The following is a 16113-nucleotide window of genomic DNA, read 5'->3' on the forward strand; positions in this document are numbered from 1 at the left end:
TGATTTGGGTCTTGGCAATAGCTCTATAACATGATGGAGCATCCTACCAACTTCCTAGCACTTCCTAGTGCTTCCTAGCACCCAGCGAGACGAGCAGAGAAATCTCTCAGCTCTCACTAGATTTTATAAGAACCCCAGTGGCGTGTGCTCTGTCCTCTGCATTCTTACTCTGCATTTCCTTACTGATGTTCCATCCATTTTGGAGGTAGAAATGAGGACATGACTATCCCATTGAACAGATGAGGACACTGAGGATCGTGCCTAAGTGGCTCTTCCAAGTCTTTCTACATTAATGAAGAAGCTAGCAGTAAGGTTCCCTGATTCCTTCCGTTCTGTTTCTCTCCTATTACACCATGCTGTGCCGTTAATATGTGTGTATTCATGCATGTTTCTTGATATAGACTGTCTCTGACAAAAATGCATTTGGGGTCATTTGTAGCTTCTTTCTCTACTTGCTTCTGAATTTAAAGGTTATAATATATTTAGGTCCTATGTTAATGAGCAGCTTTTCCTTTGGGCTAAAACATCTTTTCCTCGTTAGGAACTTTGGTCATACAGAATTCAAATTTGTTAACTCACCGCATAAACAGCAACTCATTTAAAAATAAATTACGGATATTAAAGGGAAATAGAGAACATGATAATACACTATACATTGAAATACATCAGCTGTAGAATAATGCATCTTAATGAAGGCTTCCCATGTGAATAAACCATTATATTTACAAGCTTTCCATAGTTAATGACCCAGAACGGGATAGCGAAACCTATGTTTATAGCAAGGTCCTCTGTCAGCAAAAATATACATATTAATAATTGATGTTGCTGTAAAAATAGGACGTCTGATGATGCTTCCTGGGTTTGTGGGGAAATAGGACGCCATGGTCCATTACCTTAAAATGCTTATCTAATGTTTGATGGGCTTTGTCTTTAAAAATCCTTGTTCAAATTAGTCAGATAAAATGGACATTTGTCCACATGAAAATCCGTTCAATTTATCAGTCACAGATACACTTGCAGAAGAGGGATTTAAGGCTGGCATCGTTCTCCAGAAGCTCATTGTCTTGGTGGCTTTTGATACCTCATGGTGGCCAAGTTGGAGCAGGGAGGGGAAGGGGAAGCGTCTATTCCAAGCAAGTGGCCATCCCGGGAAATCTATGCACAGATTAATTAGCTCCAGCGTCTCCCGAACACAGCGTGTGCTGCTGTTCATTAGGAAGCCGCGAGAGGCAGGCTCAGGGGGCCCCTGACTCCCGCCACACGCTTCCTGCTCTAATTTTGCTCATGGAATGCATGTGTCACGCTGCGGAGGGGGGCTGCTCTTCGGCTGGTCCATTGCAAGATGGTGCGTGTGGTGTTCCTCAGTTCATGAAAATATGCCATTTTGTTCCATTATTTCATTTAGAGGAACACATCTATATTTAATGTGTCTGCATTTATACAAATACACCTACTTATAAAGATGAACCTGGCAGGAGAACTGGGAAAAAACCATATGCAGAGCCCCCGCCAGTGATTTTCTTGGGCTCTCTGCTCCTGGTGATGATGGTGGGTCCTTATTTTAGGATGCCACAATTTAAGTGGGTGCAAAACTATTAAATAATACATATATATGTATTATATAATAGTTTATATATATAACTTTAATATATATTATTTTATTATTATATATATTTTACATATATAAACTTTAATAGTTTAATATTTTATATATATATATATATATATATATATATATATATACTCCCACAAGCTAGCTTCTAAAAATTTAGTCATTTGAAGATCTGCTAAGTGAGGAGCAGGGCCAGAATGGGTAAGTTGAGTTTATTTTTGATTAGTGATAGAACCCTTAGATAGAATCGGCTACTTTTGTGTCTTACTCTCTTGAAATATTTTTTTAAATAAACACTTGGATGATGGCCCTTCTAGGTCAGGAGGCCCAATTTTAAGTGATTGACAAATATTAACTAATTTATTCCTCCTAATGGCTTTTTTTTAAGTAGGTAGCATTCTTTCTTATCTTCATTTCATAGGGAAGGAAGTGGAAGTACTGGAGGGTCACACAGTCCTGTGACCTTGCCCGTGTCACATAGCCCTACAGGGCAGACTGGGGCTTTGGCCCTCCAGGTCTATTTCTGGCATCTCTGCTCTGACCCTCTAAGCTCCATTGATAGGTTTCTTCTGCCTTAAGCCACTTTTGTCTGAAAATGGTTTTTTTGGGATAATATAGACCATACATTTTAGAAACCGCGCATTGTAATTTTGTTAGATTGCTGATCTGCCCTGCAAAGATGTTAGAGGATTTTCTCTCCCCGCAACAGTGTAGGACAGAGCCTGTCTTTCCATTTTTTGCCAACATGGTGACATTAACTCTTTCGGTCTTAGCTAACTTAAATAGGTTTAAAAAAATTGGCAATTTGTAAGCATTTTTGAACCATGGATGATGTGAAACTCTAAACCCATGATATTAAACCATTTGAAGAAAAGCAACCGCTAACGGTCCCTTGGCACTCACTGTGAATGTGTCAGAGGCTATTTTAAATGCTTGACAGATAGCAATTTCTTTAGGAATGAACACCTATTTAGGAGTCAGGTGCCACAGCCATCTCCATTTCATGCATGTGGAAACCGCGGCACCCAGAAGTCAAGTCACCACCCAAATTCCCCCAGCTAGGAGAGAGGAGAACCAGGATCTGAACGCGGGCAGGAGGGCTCCAGCATTCATGGCCCTAACCTCTCTACCTGCTGCATTAGCAGACTGCGTAATGGGCCCTAATCTAAGATAGATGAGGACGAATGTCCTACCCCAGGATGTAGGTAAAGAAACCCTGGGATCAGGTGACAAAGGGAGGCTAAGAAGAGGATTCTTGTAACTTCTGATGATCTGGGGACCCAGGACAAGAGTAAAGCAGAATCACAACAGTAACAACATCAAACTAAAAGTGCCCAAGTAGCTAGACTGTAAAATCCCATTTAATAGAAAATGGTGTCCTCCCTCAAGCTCTGATCTCCCTGCTCAGCCTAAGAGCCCTTCATGCACCCCCCCCCCCCCGTACTAAAGTCACTGCCTTTCCGGGTTTGCGAACTTTTTTCTGGGGCAACACACATAGTGTGGGTGGTGTGTGGGTGGCACCTGCTGTCTTTTGGGATCCTCAGAATTCTCCCCCCACAGCTATCTGAGGTGGCTGCGGATTAGACTCAGACCCCCGTGGGCTGCCCCAACTCCACTGCTTTTTGAGATCCTACTTTTAACAGACTAATTTCAGCTTCATAAATCTGAGCAGCAAATAACAAAGGCCAAGAGAGTTTATATTTGGGAATTGGTGGCATGTCTCTTTTAGGCAACGACTTATTTTGGAACATACTGTGTTCGGTTACAGATGAGAGTTATCACACTTTTTTGTGATTCAGTTACTGTGACACTGTACTATAATTTTCCAGGAGGATCAATGTTGGCCACGATTCCCTGAAGGCATATCGTATTCCAAGCTCCTGGATAGGCCCTTTACCTCTAAACTCTCTTGAAGCACTTCTAATAGCTTTGTGAAATAGATAGCAGCATCCTGCTCTTACAGAAGAAGAAACTGAGGTTCAGAGGGAGGGTGAGTATGTTGCTCTAACCCCCTCCCCCACGTGCCCCGTTGTAGAGCTGGGTTCCCATTCCCAGCTGGCCATGCCATATGCTTGGGTCTTCATCATCATGGTGGACCAAACCCTTCAGAGCTGGTGCCTGAAGACTTGCACTCATTTCTAAGAGGATGCCTCCCCAAAAGACACTTAGGGAATAGCTCTTTTGCCTTTAGAAATTAAAATAAAACTAAAACAAATTAAAACAGAACCCCAGATATAATGGGTGTTATCCAAATCCGTGTTTTGGGGAATAAATTTATTTCTAGAAACAAACATCATTTGAAGCCAACTATAATGAATGATAGACATGACCATGTGGGATGACGTGGGTTTCGGTTGAAACTAAAGTGTGACCGTGAGGGGCCCTTCACTTTGATCCTTCATGCATTTTGGCTTTGACAATAGTTCCCAAAGAGCCCATGACTGCGGAGGGCGCCAGAAGTACCGCCTTCCCAAGGAGATCCTTCACTGACCTGCCTTTTGAGAATTCTGTGGGTGCCCAAGCTCCAACTTTGGGTTATTTGTTAATCAGAAAGACCGTAATGACCAAAATAATAATATAGCTTGTTTGATTTTAGAATCTGAAGGTAAGCTGGGTTTTATGGTGCTTCGAGGCCTTCATGGACTCATTTCAAAGTGACAGTTCCTCCTCTTTAATAAGTGTCCCCCAGTGTTCTTTCTTATAATGAAAACACTGCTAGCTCCAGGGTAACATAAAATATATGATGGGCATGACCATAGGACAAATTATTTCGAAGAGATCCACAGAAGGAAATGTATTACATTCATTAAGTTTCCTTCCACTCGATCCACTCCATTGGCTCTGCCAATTAAAATAACTGCACATGAATTTTTAGAGCGCTATTTATTTTCTCTGTAGATTTTAGAATATAAATATTTAAAACGGCAATATAAAAAAAATTTGTATGACAATGGGAAAGGAAACGTTTGGTCAGGAATGGAAGGCATAATGATATCTCTTGTTCTAATTCTGGTTTCAGTAACTAAATACCTGGAAACAGGCCAAGCTTCCCAAAACATACAAATACTGTTTTGAACAGATAAGTCAATGGTTTATTCATTGGCGTGATGTAACGAAATGAAATAATGGAAAAGTGAAATTTTAAAATGAGTGGACAATATCTTCATTAGTGACAGAGTGGGAAATAGATTCAATTGAAAACATTTCTTGGAGTTGGGATAATGGATTTTCATGGTTATCAGCCAGAGAACAGAAGATATCATTCTTTTAAGAATTGAATCCATATATTTCTCAATGATGTAAGGTTTCAGTAGAACACACACTAGCAGGAGATGTACTTGAAAAGAAAGGCAAACTGAAGAAAGTCACATTTAACACGAAACAGACAAGTTGGTCTCTTTATAGTATCTAAAACCCTACAATGCTGAAAAATTTATACAGACTTCTTTGGTTTGATCTGAGGAGATGCAAACTCCAAAGTAAAACAGAAAAAATTACAGTAATAAATGTGTAATTCTATCTTTGTGTGCTATCATTGTAAGCAATTAAGACTTCAGGATGAAAAGGAGTGCTGGGCCATTCTCAGGTTTCTGGAATGCTACGTATAGTAGATGTTCAGTAAATGTATGCTGAATTAAATGGAAAGGAAAAATTGTTTTAAAGATTTTATTTATTTATTTGACAGAGAGAGATATCACAAGCAAGCAGAGAGAGAGAGGGAAGCAGGCTCCCCGCCAAGCAGAGAGCCTGATATAGGACTCGATTCCAAGACCCCGAGACCATGACCTGATTTGAAGGCAGAGGCCCAACCTGCTGAGCCACCCAGGTGCCCCTGAAAGGAAATTTTTGAATCAAACTACTAATGTAAAATTTTGTATCAAACTTAGATGATCTTAGATAGAATCTTCTGACTGCTAGTTTAGTGTTGAAAGTAGAAAGGTGGAGTTCACCATTGTGTTGATCATGACATCTTGAGTCTGTGTGCCCCTGAAGGATGGGACAGAGAAACACATTTGTGTCATTGTCTATCTCCCCATCCGGAGGCACCAAATGGTGTGGAGATCTCAGGAGAAAAAAAAATGATATGATTCTACAGCCATATGCTTTCATTTTAAATGTATATGTTCCCCCAGTTATTGCAGTAAAATTTAAGCATATTGGAAAATACAAATACAGACAGAAAAAAATCTTCTGAAGTCTCTACATTTAAAAAAGAGCGCTATTTGAATGTGGTATCTTTTCTTTCTTTTGCATGTGCATAGATGTGTGAATATATTTAGTTGAAATCATATTCTATGTATAATTCTACACCTTGAATTTTCACTTAGAGCATTTTCGTGTCATAAAAAATTAGTCACGAACATGCTTTTCCATGGTGACATACTATGGCATCAGTGTAGGTCCACCAGAAGTTGGGGACTTACATCCCTACTCTGATGGGTTTTATTCCCAATTTTTCATTATTAAAAAGACACTTTTCAATATTTAATTTTAATTAAATCAAACCATTAAATTTATTTTATTATTTAATTATTATATTATTAATTATTGTTATAATTTTACATTATTATCAATTAAATTGAAATTAATATTTAAATTTTAATATTTTAAAGATAAATTAAAAATCTAATTTTTAAATTAAATTTATATTTAATTAAAAATTATTCTTAAAAAGAACACTTTTTAAGGAGACTTCCATGCACATAAATCTCTACTTCTGATGATTTCCTTAATTCAGAAATAGAGCATGGGGGCGAAGGGATTTAAATATGTTAATGAACTTGGGGCACCTTGCTCAGGATCTTTTAGAAAGGCCGAGTTGATGTAATTCATGGTGTAGGAGAAAGAGTGTCTCCTCCTACTCTTGTCAATAATTACAATTTGAAAAAACTTTTTTTGTTTGCTTATAAGATAGAAAGAACTTACCCTATCTCACCAATTCTAAGATGCATAGTTTTGCATAGGAAACTAGTTTTCCTGGTTAAACGTAACTCAAATCAGGGATGGATGTGTCTTACCTACCATCAAGGTTGTGTTTTGGCTTATTCGACAATATTTTCTTTCTTTAAAAGTACATAAAAATCATGATGCATCTTACAACTGATAACATCAGGATTCAAGGAAATGCAGTATCTCATGTAATTTTTAACTTGTATTTTAGGACCACGAGTGATTCATGATTCTTATAGAACCACTTCAGCATACATTTCAATGTCCTGGTCAATTAAAACAATTTTTTTAAATCGTGATAAAAAGGCCATAATGCAATGTTATCGCTGTAGCCATTTTTGAAGATAGAGTTCTGTAGTGTTAAGGGTATTCACATTGTTGGGGCACAGGTCTGTAAAACTTGTAAATTTTGCAAAACTGAAACTCCATGCCCACTGGGCGGCATTTGCTCCCTCTCCCTCCCTCAGCCCCTGGCAGCCACTGCTCTATTCTGTTTCTGAGTCTGACGACACTAGGTGCCTCAGATAAGTGAAATCACACAGTATTTCTCTTTTTGTGAGTGCTTATTTTACTTAACATAATGTCTTCAAAGTTCGCCCCTGCTATAGCATGCGGCAGGATTTCTTTCTTTCTTTCTTTCTTTTTTTCTTGAGATTTTACTTATTTGACAGAGAGAGAGAGTGCAGAAGCAGGAGGGAGATACAGAGGGAGAAGGAGAAGCAAACTTCCCAAGGAGCAGGTAGCCCGAGTTGGGCTTGATCCCAGGACCCTGGGATTATGACTTGAGCCGAAGGCAGACACTTAACTGACTCCCCAGGATTTCCTTCTTTTTATGACTAAATAATATGCCACCCAGCGAATGTGTTAAATCCTACAAATCTCCAGGGCGCCTGGGTGGTTCAGTCAGTTAAGCATCTGACTCTGGATTTCAGCTAAGGTCTTGATCTCAGGGTCATGAGTTCAAGCCCTGCATTAGGCTTTGCACTGGGCTTGGAGCCTACTTAAAAAAAAAAAAGCATATATAGATTTATATTTATATACATATTTATACACAAATACACATTTATATTTATATACTATGCAAATATTTATTTATATTTATATGCAATATATAAATATATATTTACAGGTATAATATTTATTATATTTATATGCATTTATAAATATGTAAATATAGATGTAAAGATAAAATCTGCAACAGCAGGCAGAGACTGCTTGCCCACATGGCTCTCCTAGCGTGACCCAGCAACAGCACGGTACAGGATGGGTTGTGGTTCCCAGCGGTCTCAATTCCAAAAATAAACGTTGACTTATCTTTTAAATCCAAAGATAAAAGGGAACTCAAAAATGTAGGTGATCAAGATCAAGGTGTTTCTCAAATCATGTAAAGCATACTCAGGTACGATTTACCATAGTTTTTTGGACAATAAAGGCAGGACGTCACAACTGAGACTTTCTAAGCACATGCAGTGGTCCCATTCCCCTTCATGGGGAGACTATGCTCTTCCGAATGTCTGGAACCCAGAGCTGAATTCCTTCCTCGAGCAAAATAATTCACAATTTTAATTCTGTGCTGACAACAGAGGTGGTGCACAAAGGCCACAGCTGGAGGTGGGGCGGTCCAGGATGTGGGGCCAGAGGGAGACATAAGACATTCCCAGACGAAGCGTACTGACCACGCCATTTGTAATTTTAGAACGTGCCGTCATCAAACTGACACAAGTTACACGGTTACATCCTGAATGTGGGACCGGATTACAGTTTTTCTATATTTAACAGTATCACTGAGAAGATCTTCTAATGTAATTAAATCTAAAATCTCAGAACAGAAAATCTAAATATTTCATACCCGAAGACCTGATGGAAACACAGCATCAGCGGACGTGTTTACTGATCACAGATCAGTGGAGCTGCCTGCCTCCCTGCTCCTGCTCAGTCACACACCGGTGACCCTCGATTTCTCTCCTCTAACAGTGAGACGTGGGAGTGCAGTGTGAGCAAATATAACTCCCACAGAGGAAGAGAAGAGTAATATAACAAAACCCACATCCCTCCATTGGTTAAAAAAGTACAGATCACATTTTTTTTTTCACTTACAGTATTCTGTGCATATTAACTTACAAATAGAAAGGAAAATCTTAAATCCTGATTTTTGTCCTATTGAGATACACATTTGATAAGAACTACACAGAATTGGGAAAAGGTATTATGAATTATTATTTAATTTTAAAGTTTTTTTAAAAGTTAGTTTCTGGGGAAGAATTTAGTGATTCATCAGTTGCGTCTAACGCCCAATGCTCATTCCTTCCCGTGCCCTCCTGAATGCCGGTCACCCAGGGATGCCCCCTTCAGCAGCCAGTTTGTTCCCTAGAGCTCAGCGTCTCTTACATGAAGTTTCAGTGAAAAGCGCTACAAATTGCTTAAATCATGATTCCTATCTTTTTTCCCCTCTGACAAAATTCTGAACACATATTTTATCTGTAATTTTTTAGACATAAGATATATGTTGAAGATAGAGAAATGTAAAAATAAGTAAAAGCATAAATTTAGGATCATGTGTTCACACACACTTTGCGCCACACAGAGAAACCCTAAACATCACTCCTGAACATACACAATGGGGTGTTTTAACTGTGTGAACTGTTTCTGGACACCCGTCTGTGACTGTAAAACTACCCTAATATGAATATTTATATATTGTAAACTTTGCTCACTTTCTTCTTTTTTTTTTTTTTCAGCAAAGAAGTTGCAAAGGGTAGGGATTTCTGAGCAAACAGGTGTGTTTTAACGCGTGTGATGAAACAAATCGTCCCCAGTGGGTGAGTGCGCACTAAAACCTGTGAGTGGTCCCCATGCAGCCCTCATCCCTGGGTCCTTTCCCAGACTGGGCATCCCCATGCCTGTTTATTATTCTTTCATTAGCATAGATACTTAAAGATGGTGTTGGCCTCTGTTTTGGATGGTGTTGGCCTCTGTTTTGGAAATGTGTTGCTGTGCTGGCTCTTCCCGCCCACCCTTCTCCCTCACTTCTGTCTGGTCACCCCTGCGTCCCCGCGGAGCTCCCCCTGCCTCTCTGTCCCAGTAACTGTCCTGTGCGTCCAAGTCCTCCTGGCCCCTGGCTCTCACCAGACTGAAACGAACCCCGGCGCTTACGAGACCTTTCCAGCATTTGCTGCGGTGATCGTTTTATTGAGGTATTTTATCTCTTTGATCTGTTTCGATATTAGACTTCCCTGGATAATCTTCTCTGTTCAGTATTTTCTAATTTGTGACCATGGTTACTCATGATACTAATAGTTTTTTTTTTTTAATGTATTGGTATCTGTGGTTATATAGAGTGTATTTGTGTTTTTATTTCTTCTTTTAGCCTCACCAGAGCTCGGTTCCTGATCAGCATTTTCAAAGACTCGGTTACAGTGTTTACCAACATTATCACTGCAGTGTTTTTCTCCTGGCACGGAACAGGGAGCCCCGAATAATGTAGATCATTCCAGTGCACCAACTCAATGCTGTTAACAGGCTTTCTTTTCCTTTAAATTGTAATATCCTTTCAGGGACAGTGAGCAGGTCAGGAAGTAAAACTCGCCAGATTGGTCACCATCTGTGGTGGTAATTGGCTCTGAGAAGAGCTGGCATGGAGGGTTCGAGAGCTGCCTTCAAATCCTTGAAGGCTCGTCAGGTGACAGGGCAAGCAGAGATGTTCTGAGTTGCCACAGGGGACAGAACCACAGCCAAGCTGTGGCAGCCATCAGCCAGCAGCCTTCAGGTAAATGAAAGGAAGAAGCTTCTAGAATGGAACAGAATGGGCAGGCCTGGGAAGCAGGGGCTCTACGTTCAGGAGGGGCTCAGGCAGAAGACAAATGAGACCTCCTCAGAGGCCTTTGGCTTGATGATGCAGATAATGTAGAAAAGTCCTTTGCACAGATGGAGACTCTAAGCCAGTCCCCAATGACCCCCACCTCCTGGTGTGCATCACACTTGCTTCTAACCCATCACCCAGTGGTGATGCACACTACTTCTGTGGTCATTGCATGAGATTGTAGGCATCCCCTCTCTCCCTTGCTAGCTCTGGTGAAGCAAGTGACCACATGGAAAGGCCCACCTGACATGGAGCTGGGATCCGTCTCCAGTGAGCAACTAGCAAAAAACAGGCCTTCAATCTGCAGCCCACGAAGAGCTAAGTCCTGCCAACATGCACACAAGCCTGGGAGTGGATTCTGCCCTGCTGGGCCTCCAGTGACACCCGGCCCTCAGACTTGCAAGATCCCGAGCAGACCATTCTGCTAAGCCCAGATCCCTGACCTACAGCAGCTGAGGTGATGAGTGTGTGTGAGCTGGTAAATGGTGGTAATACTGTCACAAGGCAACAAATGGCAAACCCATGTTCTTGGCTACAGATGCTGAGGAAGACACACATCTCAAAGAAACCTCTACACATATCCTGTCTGCAGGAGGACTTACCATCCCCAGGAATATCATCTCCTCTTCTCTCTGTTTCTTGGTTTTCTGGCATTGACTAAAACCTCGCCAAACCTGAAAGCAAAGAAATGGTTACTTGTCTAATACATCAAAGAAATAAATGGTATAATCACTGTTTTGAAGAGATAATCTACACCTTCACGTTCATCTCAGCATTACTGACAATAGCAATGACATGCGAACAATGGGTCAGTTGATGGATAATAAATGTGGTATATATACAAAGAGAATATCATTCAGCCAAAAAAAAGGAAGGAAGTCCTGACATATGTGACAACATGCATGAATTTGGAGGGCAAAAAAGTGAAAAAAGTTGTAGAGAATGACAACTACTACATCCTCTCCCTTAGCTATGGAATCTAAAATACCGAATTCTAGAAATAGAGTAGATTCGGGATCACCAGGGGCTGAAGGGTGAGGAAAATGTGTGAAAGTGGCCAAAAGATATAAACTTCCAGTTTTCAGATGAATGAGTTCTAGGGGTCTGTGTACAGCAGGGTGACTGTAACCAACACAATGTTGTGTCCTTGAAAGCTGCTAAGACAGCTGGCCTTGAGTGTTCTCACTATAGAAATGGGTAAGTATGTGATGTGAGATGTTTTAATTATGCTTACGGTGATCATTACTTTGTAATATATATGTCTATCAAATCATGATGCTGACCATCTCAAATGTGTGCAATGTTTTACGTCAGTAATGGTGGACGAGGCTGTGAGAGAAGAAATGACTTGTAATTTTGTGTTTTTTAAGATTTTATTTGACAGAGATCTCAAGTAGGCAGAGAGGCAAGCAGAGAGAGAGAGGAGGAAGCAGGCTCCCTGCTGAGCAGAAAGCCTGCCGCAGGGCTCCATCCCAGGACCCCGAGATCATGACCTGAGCCAAAGACAGAGGCTTAACTCACTGAGCCACCCAGGTACCCCTAACTTGTAATTTTGGTTAGGGACAGTCCCCTACCTGGGTTTCTTCAAGAGAAACTTCCAGATTTCAGGTTAGATCTAAGGGGGGGGGCACTTTATAGATTTAAAAGAAAAATTTTCACTCAAATGTGGGGAAATAGAACATGGTCATGTCCAAGACTGGTAACAGCCCAGCTCTGAATTCAGATGCTTGTTTACAACTTCCTATCTTCATTGAAACTTGAAAGGAAACAGTCTGTTATGGGTCCCTCCATTCCCTGCCCTGCACCCCCATTCAGACCCCAGCAGGGATGGGGTCCTGACTCTCTGGCTGGGGTCTATGATCTCCTGGTGACTTCCTTCTCTCTCTCCTTTTCTTTTTTTTTTTTTAAAGATTTTATTTATTTATTTGATAGAGATCACAAGTAGGCAGAGAGGCAGGCAGAGAGGCAGGCAGAGAGGCAGGCAGAGAGAGAGAGGAGGAAGCAGACTCTCACTGAGCAGAGAGCCCGATGTGGGGCTCGATCCCAGTACCCTGAGATCATGACCTGCGCTGAAAGCAGAGGCTTAACTCTCTAAGCCACCCAGGCACCCCCCCCTTCTCTCTTTTCTCATTCTCATTTGTCCCATATGCCAGCTTCTAGATTTTCCTGCAAGCGACCTTAGCCTCCATTTGGAACGAGATAAGGTGCAAACCGATGGTGCTCATTTGGGGACGAAACCTCAGGCCCACTTCTAAAGAGAACATCGATGTCCTGGTTCTTAGTGACGGTCACTGGCATTATGAACAGCACACACCAGCTCCGGCCAGCAGGTGTGGACCCTTGCTCCCTTTCTGTGATTGCATCTATGTGTGAATGCACATTGAGGATATAAGCCCTCAATGAATTTTCTGCCACATTCTTTCCCACAATTATCAATGACCTTTAAAAATATTTGAATGAGATGCCCTGCATTTTATACCAATTTATAATAAAATCTAAAAAAACATGACCGAGCTTAGTTAATGGTTTCTCCAGGGCAAGATTAAAAAATCTTTGGAATTTAAAATCCAGCTCTATTAAAGGTAGGATTTTGTGACTTGGGCTTTCCGAGCTCACCCCTGACCCTGGGGTGGGTCTCTGGCTGTGTCAAGACACCTGTCCCCAGCTCCCTGAGCACCACGCACACCTTCTGAATCTGCAGTGCAGCGGCTCCCATGTCGATGACTTTCTCGCCAAGCATCCTGGCTTGCTTCGCTCTGTATTCTTGAAGGAAGATCTGTTTCATGAACATCGCTCTTAGGCGACCTTGCCGTGCCCGCTCAGCGATCTGGATTAGTTTAACAGCCTCTTCTAGAGGGATACTTTTTGTGGTATATTTCTGTGAAAAATTTAAAGTTAAGTCGATGTTTAAACAGGTTAACTCCCTCAGTTGGTCCCAGATACATCATGTGCTTACTTCTAACACTACCTTGCTAAGAGTTCCCAAGCTGTTGATCGAGAGTCTGATGGGGATTTAATACTAACCATTTCACTCATCAGTTATGTGAATTTTGATAACCTGCCATGGTTATCGGGCCCTGGTTCCCTATTTAAGAACCCCATAAGCGTTCCTCTTCCATTCTGAACAAAATACCAATTAGTTCCATAATATTCTAGGTTGGCAGGAAATTATACCAGGAATGCCAATAAAATGAATTCAATAAACCTCAAAATTGATTTTTATGTTTTATTAACTTAGTAGTAGGAACATATAAATAAAAAGCATATCTTTAATATGAGAACTTAGAATTTAAAAATCATATGAAGTAAAATGCTGACATCAAAATCCATTACAGGATGATTTAGTAATCATGAGTAAGATTAAAATCATTTTAGAAGTATTCAATTTACATGTGAAATGTCTTCTAGTCCTTACAAATTTGTATTTCAAAACATCCAAATGGGATAGGAAGATTATAATTGGAGAAACACCAGGGCTCGGGTGGTAAAATGCTGCCTTGGGGGAATCAGGTGGTCTAGGAGGAGACAAAGCCAGGTGTGGGACTGTGTGGTTTCCCAAGGAGAGCCAAGAGCAAGGTTTCTGGGGCATCTGGAGCCCTGTGAGAGCTCTGAGTGGGATCAGAGGGCCCTCTATGGCCCTTGGAGTGAGGGAGAAGCTGGGGATATGGCTTGGCTTGGGTGAAGCCTCATACAGGGACAGAGGCAGAAGAGAGAGGTCTTCAGAATCAGAAAACTCCTGATCATGGGATGAATCTTTGCCAAGGTGTCAGAGTGAAGGGTGGCCCCTTTATCAGGCCATGGTGCCAGACACTGAGGCTCCAAGTGTGGGGTGCTCTGGTTCATCCCCAAAGCCCCTATTTGCCATGATGATCTCTTGTCTGTGGGGGTGGGGGTGGGGGGACAGTGTCCAGAAAGGATCAGGGAGAGGGAAGGGGCATTTCCTGAGACCCTACAGAAGCCAAAGGCTTTTCATAGATCCTCTTGGCAAATGCACAAAGCAACCCCAAAGCCGGTATTCTTCTGACCAGTCAAGAGTTAATAAGACTGAGGCTGACCGAAGAAATAGAATTGACCTGAGCTGCCATGGTTAGTAAGGGGTGGAGCCAATCTGAGCCAAGACTGACCCTTTTCCCAAAAGAGCATCCACGGATCCTCGGTGTGGAAGCCTGGTTCCCTTTGAAGGGGCTGTTTCAGTAACATTTCCTCAGAGTTCGGTTTTCGGTGAGATCTTGTCACCTCAAATTTGCAGTGAGCTCACATTTCCAAAAATGCACTCAGCGGGTTAGAACAGAATGGATATCATGGTGGCAGTGAACCGGACAAGGTCACTCTGAAAATCATTACAGCCCTTACTGAAGACTTCTGAGGGTTTGAGTGGTCTACTTAATACGACAAAGATTTTTGAACATTTATGGAAGGCCCAAGAGTAAATACTAAGCACTAGAGATGTAGGACTGGATGGTAATAGTTGCCTCTCAAAATTCTTTTTGGGCTGTATATTGCATATGTCTTCAAGAAATAAGCAGCTTGAGGTGAAAATGGGGTGTCACGAGGCACTGAAGGGTATAAGAAAGTCACACAGATGTCAAGGGCTGTTGCCCAGAGTCCGGCGTGTTGCCGACGTTGGGCCCACCAGAAGTCGGGGCTGGGAGGGAGATGGACGGCTCTACCCAGTGGGGCCAGCTAGCGTTGCCTGCTGAGAAAGAAGGTTCCCCGCCGCTGACCCCGCCCCAGCAAAGAGGGACAGCAGAATAAAGAAACGGCCAAGAGGAATTTTTAGGGTTTGACCATAGTGTGTACAATGTCATCTCCCTCCTCCACTTCCCCTATAAAATCCTCTGTAAATTCGGCCCTGTTTGTCAATGTTCTGTGCCAGGGGATTCCTTGGGGGAGCTGGGTGAAGGGCTGAGTGCCTCCTTCTGAATGATGTGTGGACTGAAGGCACCAGCAGGTGCAGGACGGTGAGATGACCCCTCTCAAAACAGCCCCGGACCAACTTCAGGAATGGAATGTAGGGGAAGGGTCAGTCTGTTAGGGGAGAGGTGGAGGAGGGAGAGACGGTCCTGAGTTAGCTGGGTCGGTGTAGGTTGCTGGAGGGATGTTGCATCAAGTTGGGCTCTGCTGAATGAGTACCATTTCGACAGGCTGGGCTGTAGGGAGAAGAGTGAGCCCTCTATGCAGCATGAAGCATGCCCGCAGCTGAGAGAGCGCAGGATACCGTGAGCCCACCCCCGTGTGTCCTGCGGCAGGCAGACAGGGCACATCCTGTTCCTGCCCCACTGTCCTTCTGGTTGCGCTTGGAATTTTCCTTGGCACCAGGACCCAGGCTGACAACACTCAGCAGGACCTGTCTAGAGGAAGCTCTCATGTGCTGCTCTGCCCTGGGCACCGGAGAGTTACTGACAGTGCCCGCTTCACTCGGAATAGTCCCAGCTTGGATAGCAACTGCCACCTCCCTGCATGAGCCATGACCAACCAAGGCCGTGGAGCACTGATGTGCAGGAGGCAGCGAGGGCCACCGAAATGCTCAGCGGACTTGCCACAAGTTGGGTATAAAAGTGCCGAGCAGAAAAGTCTGGAAGGTAATGACTGACAGGTAGGTTATCTTAACACTTAAAGATTTCACGAGATAACATTCCACTTCTGACTTTAGGTTAGGGGTCTGAGATGAGAACTCAAGCTGAGCTGATAA

The 16113-nt window shown here is 42.3% G+C and overlaps 1 protein-coding gene across 1 annotated transcript in view; it reads right to left on the reverse strand.

Moving 5' to 3' along the window:
* IQCA1 (IQ motif containing with AAA domain 1) overlaps positions 1-16113 on the reverse strand; it is a 142891-nt gene that overhangs the window by 112892 nt on the left and 13886 nt on the right. The window contains exons 4-5 of the mRNA XM_059393777.1: positions 13108-13299; positions 11024-11095 (exon numbers count right to left, since the gene is read on the reverse strand). Coding sequence (XP_059249760.1) covers positions 11024-11095; positions 13108-13299 — 264 coding nt within the window. The remainder of the gene's footprint in view (positions 1-11023; positions 11096-13107; positions 13300-16113) is intronic.

This window comes from Mustela nigripes, chromosome 3, assembly GCF_022355385.1.
Source record: "Mustela nigripes isolate SB6536 chromosome 3, MUSNIG.SB6536, whole genome shotgun sequence".
NCBI classification, from domain to species: Eukaryota; Metazoa; Chordata; class Mammalia; order Carnivora; family Mustelidae; genus Mustela; species Mustela nigripes.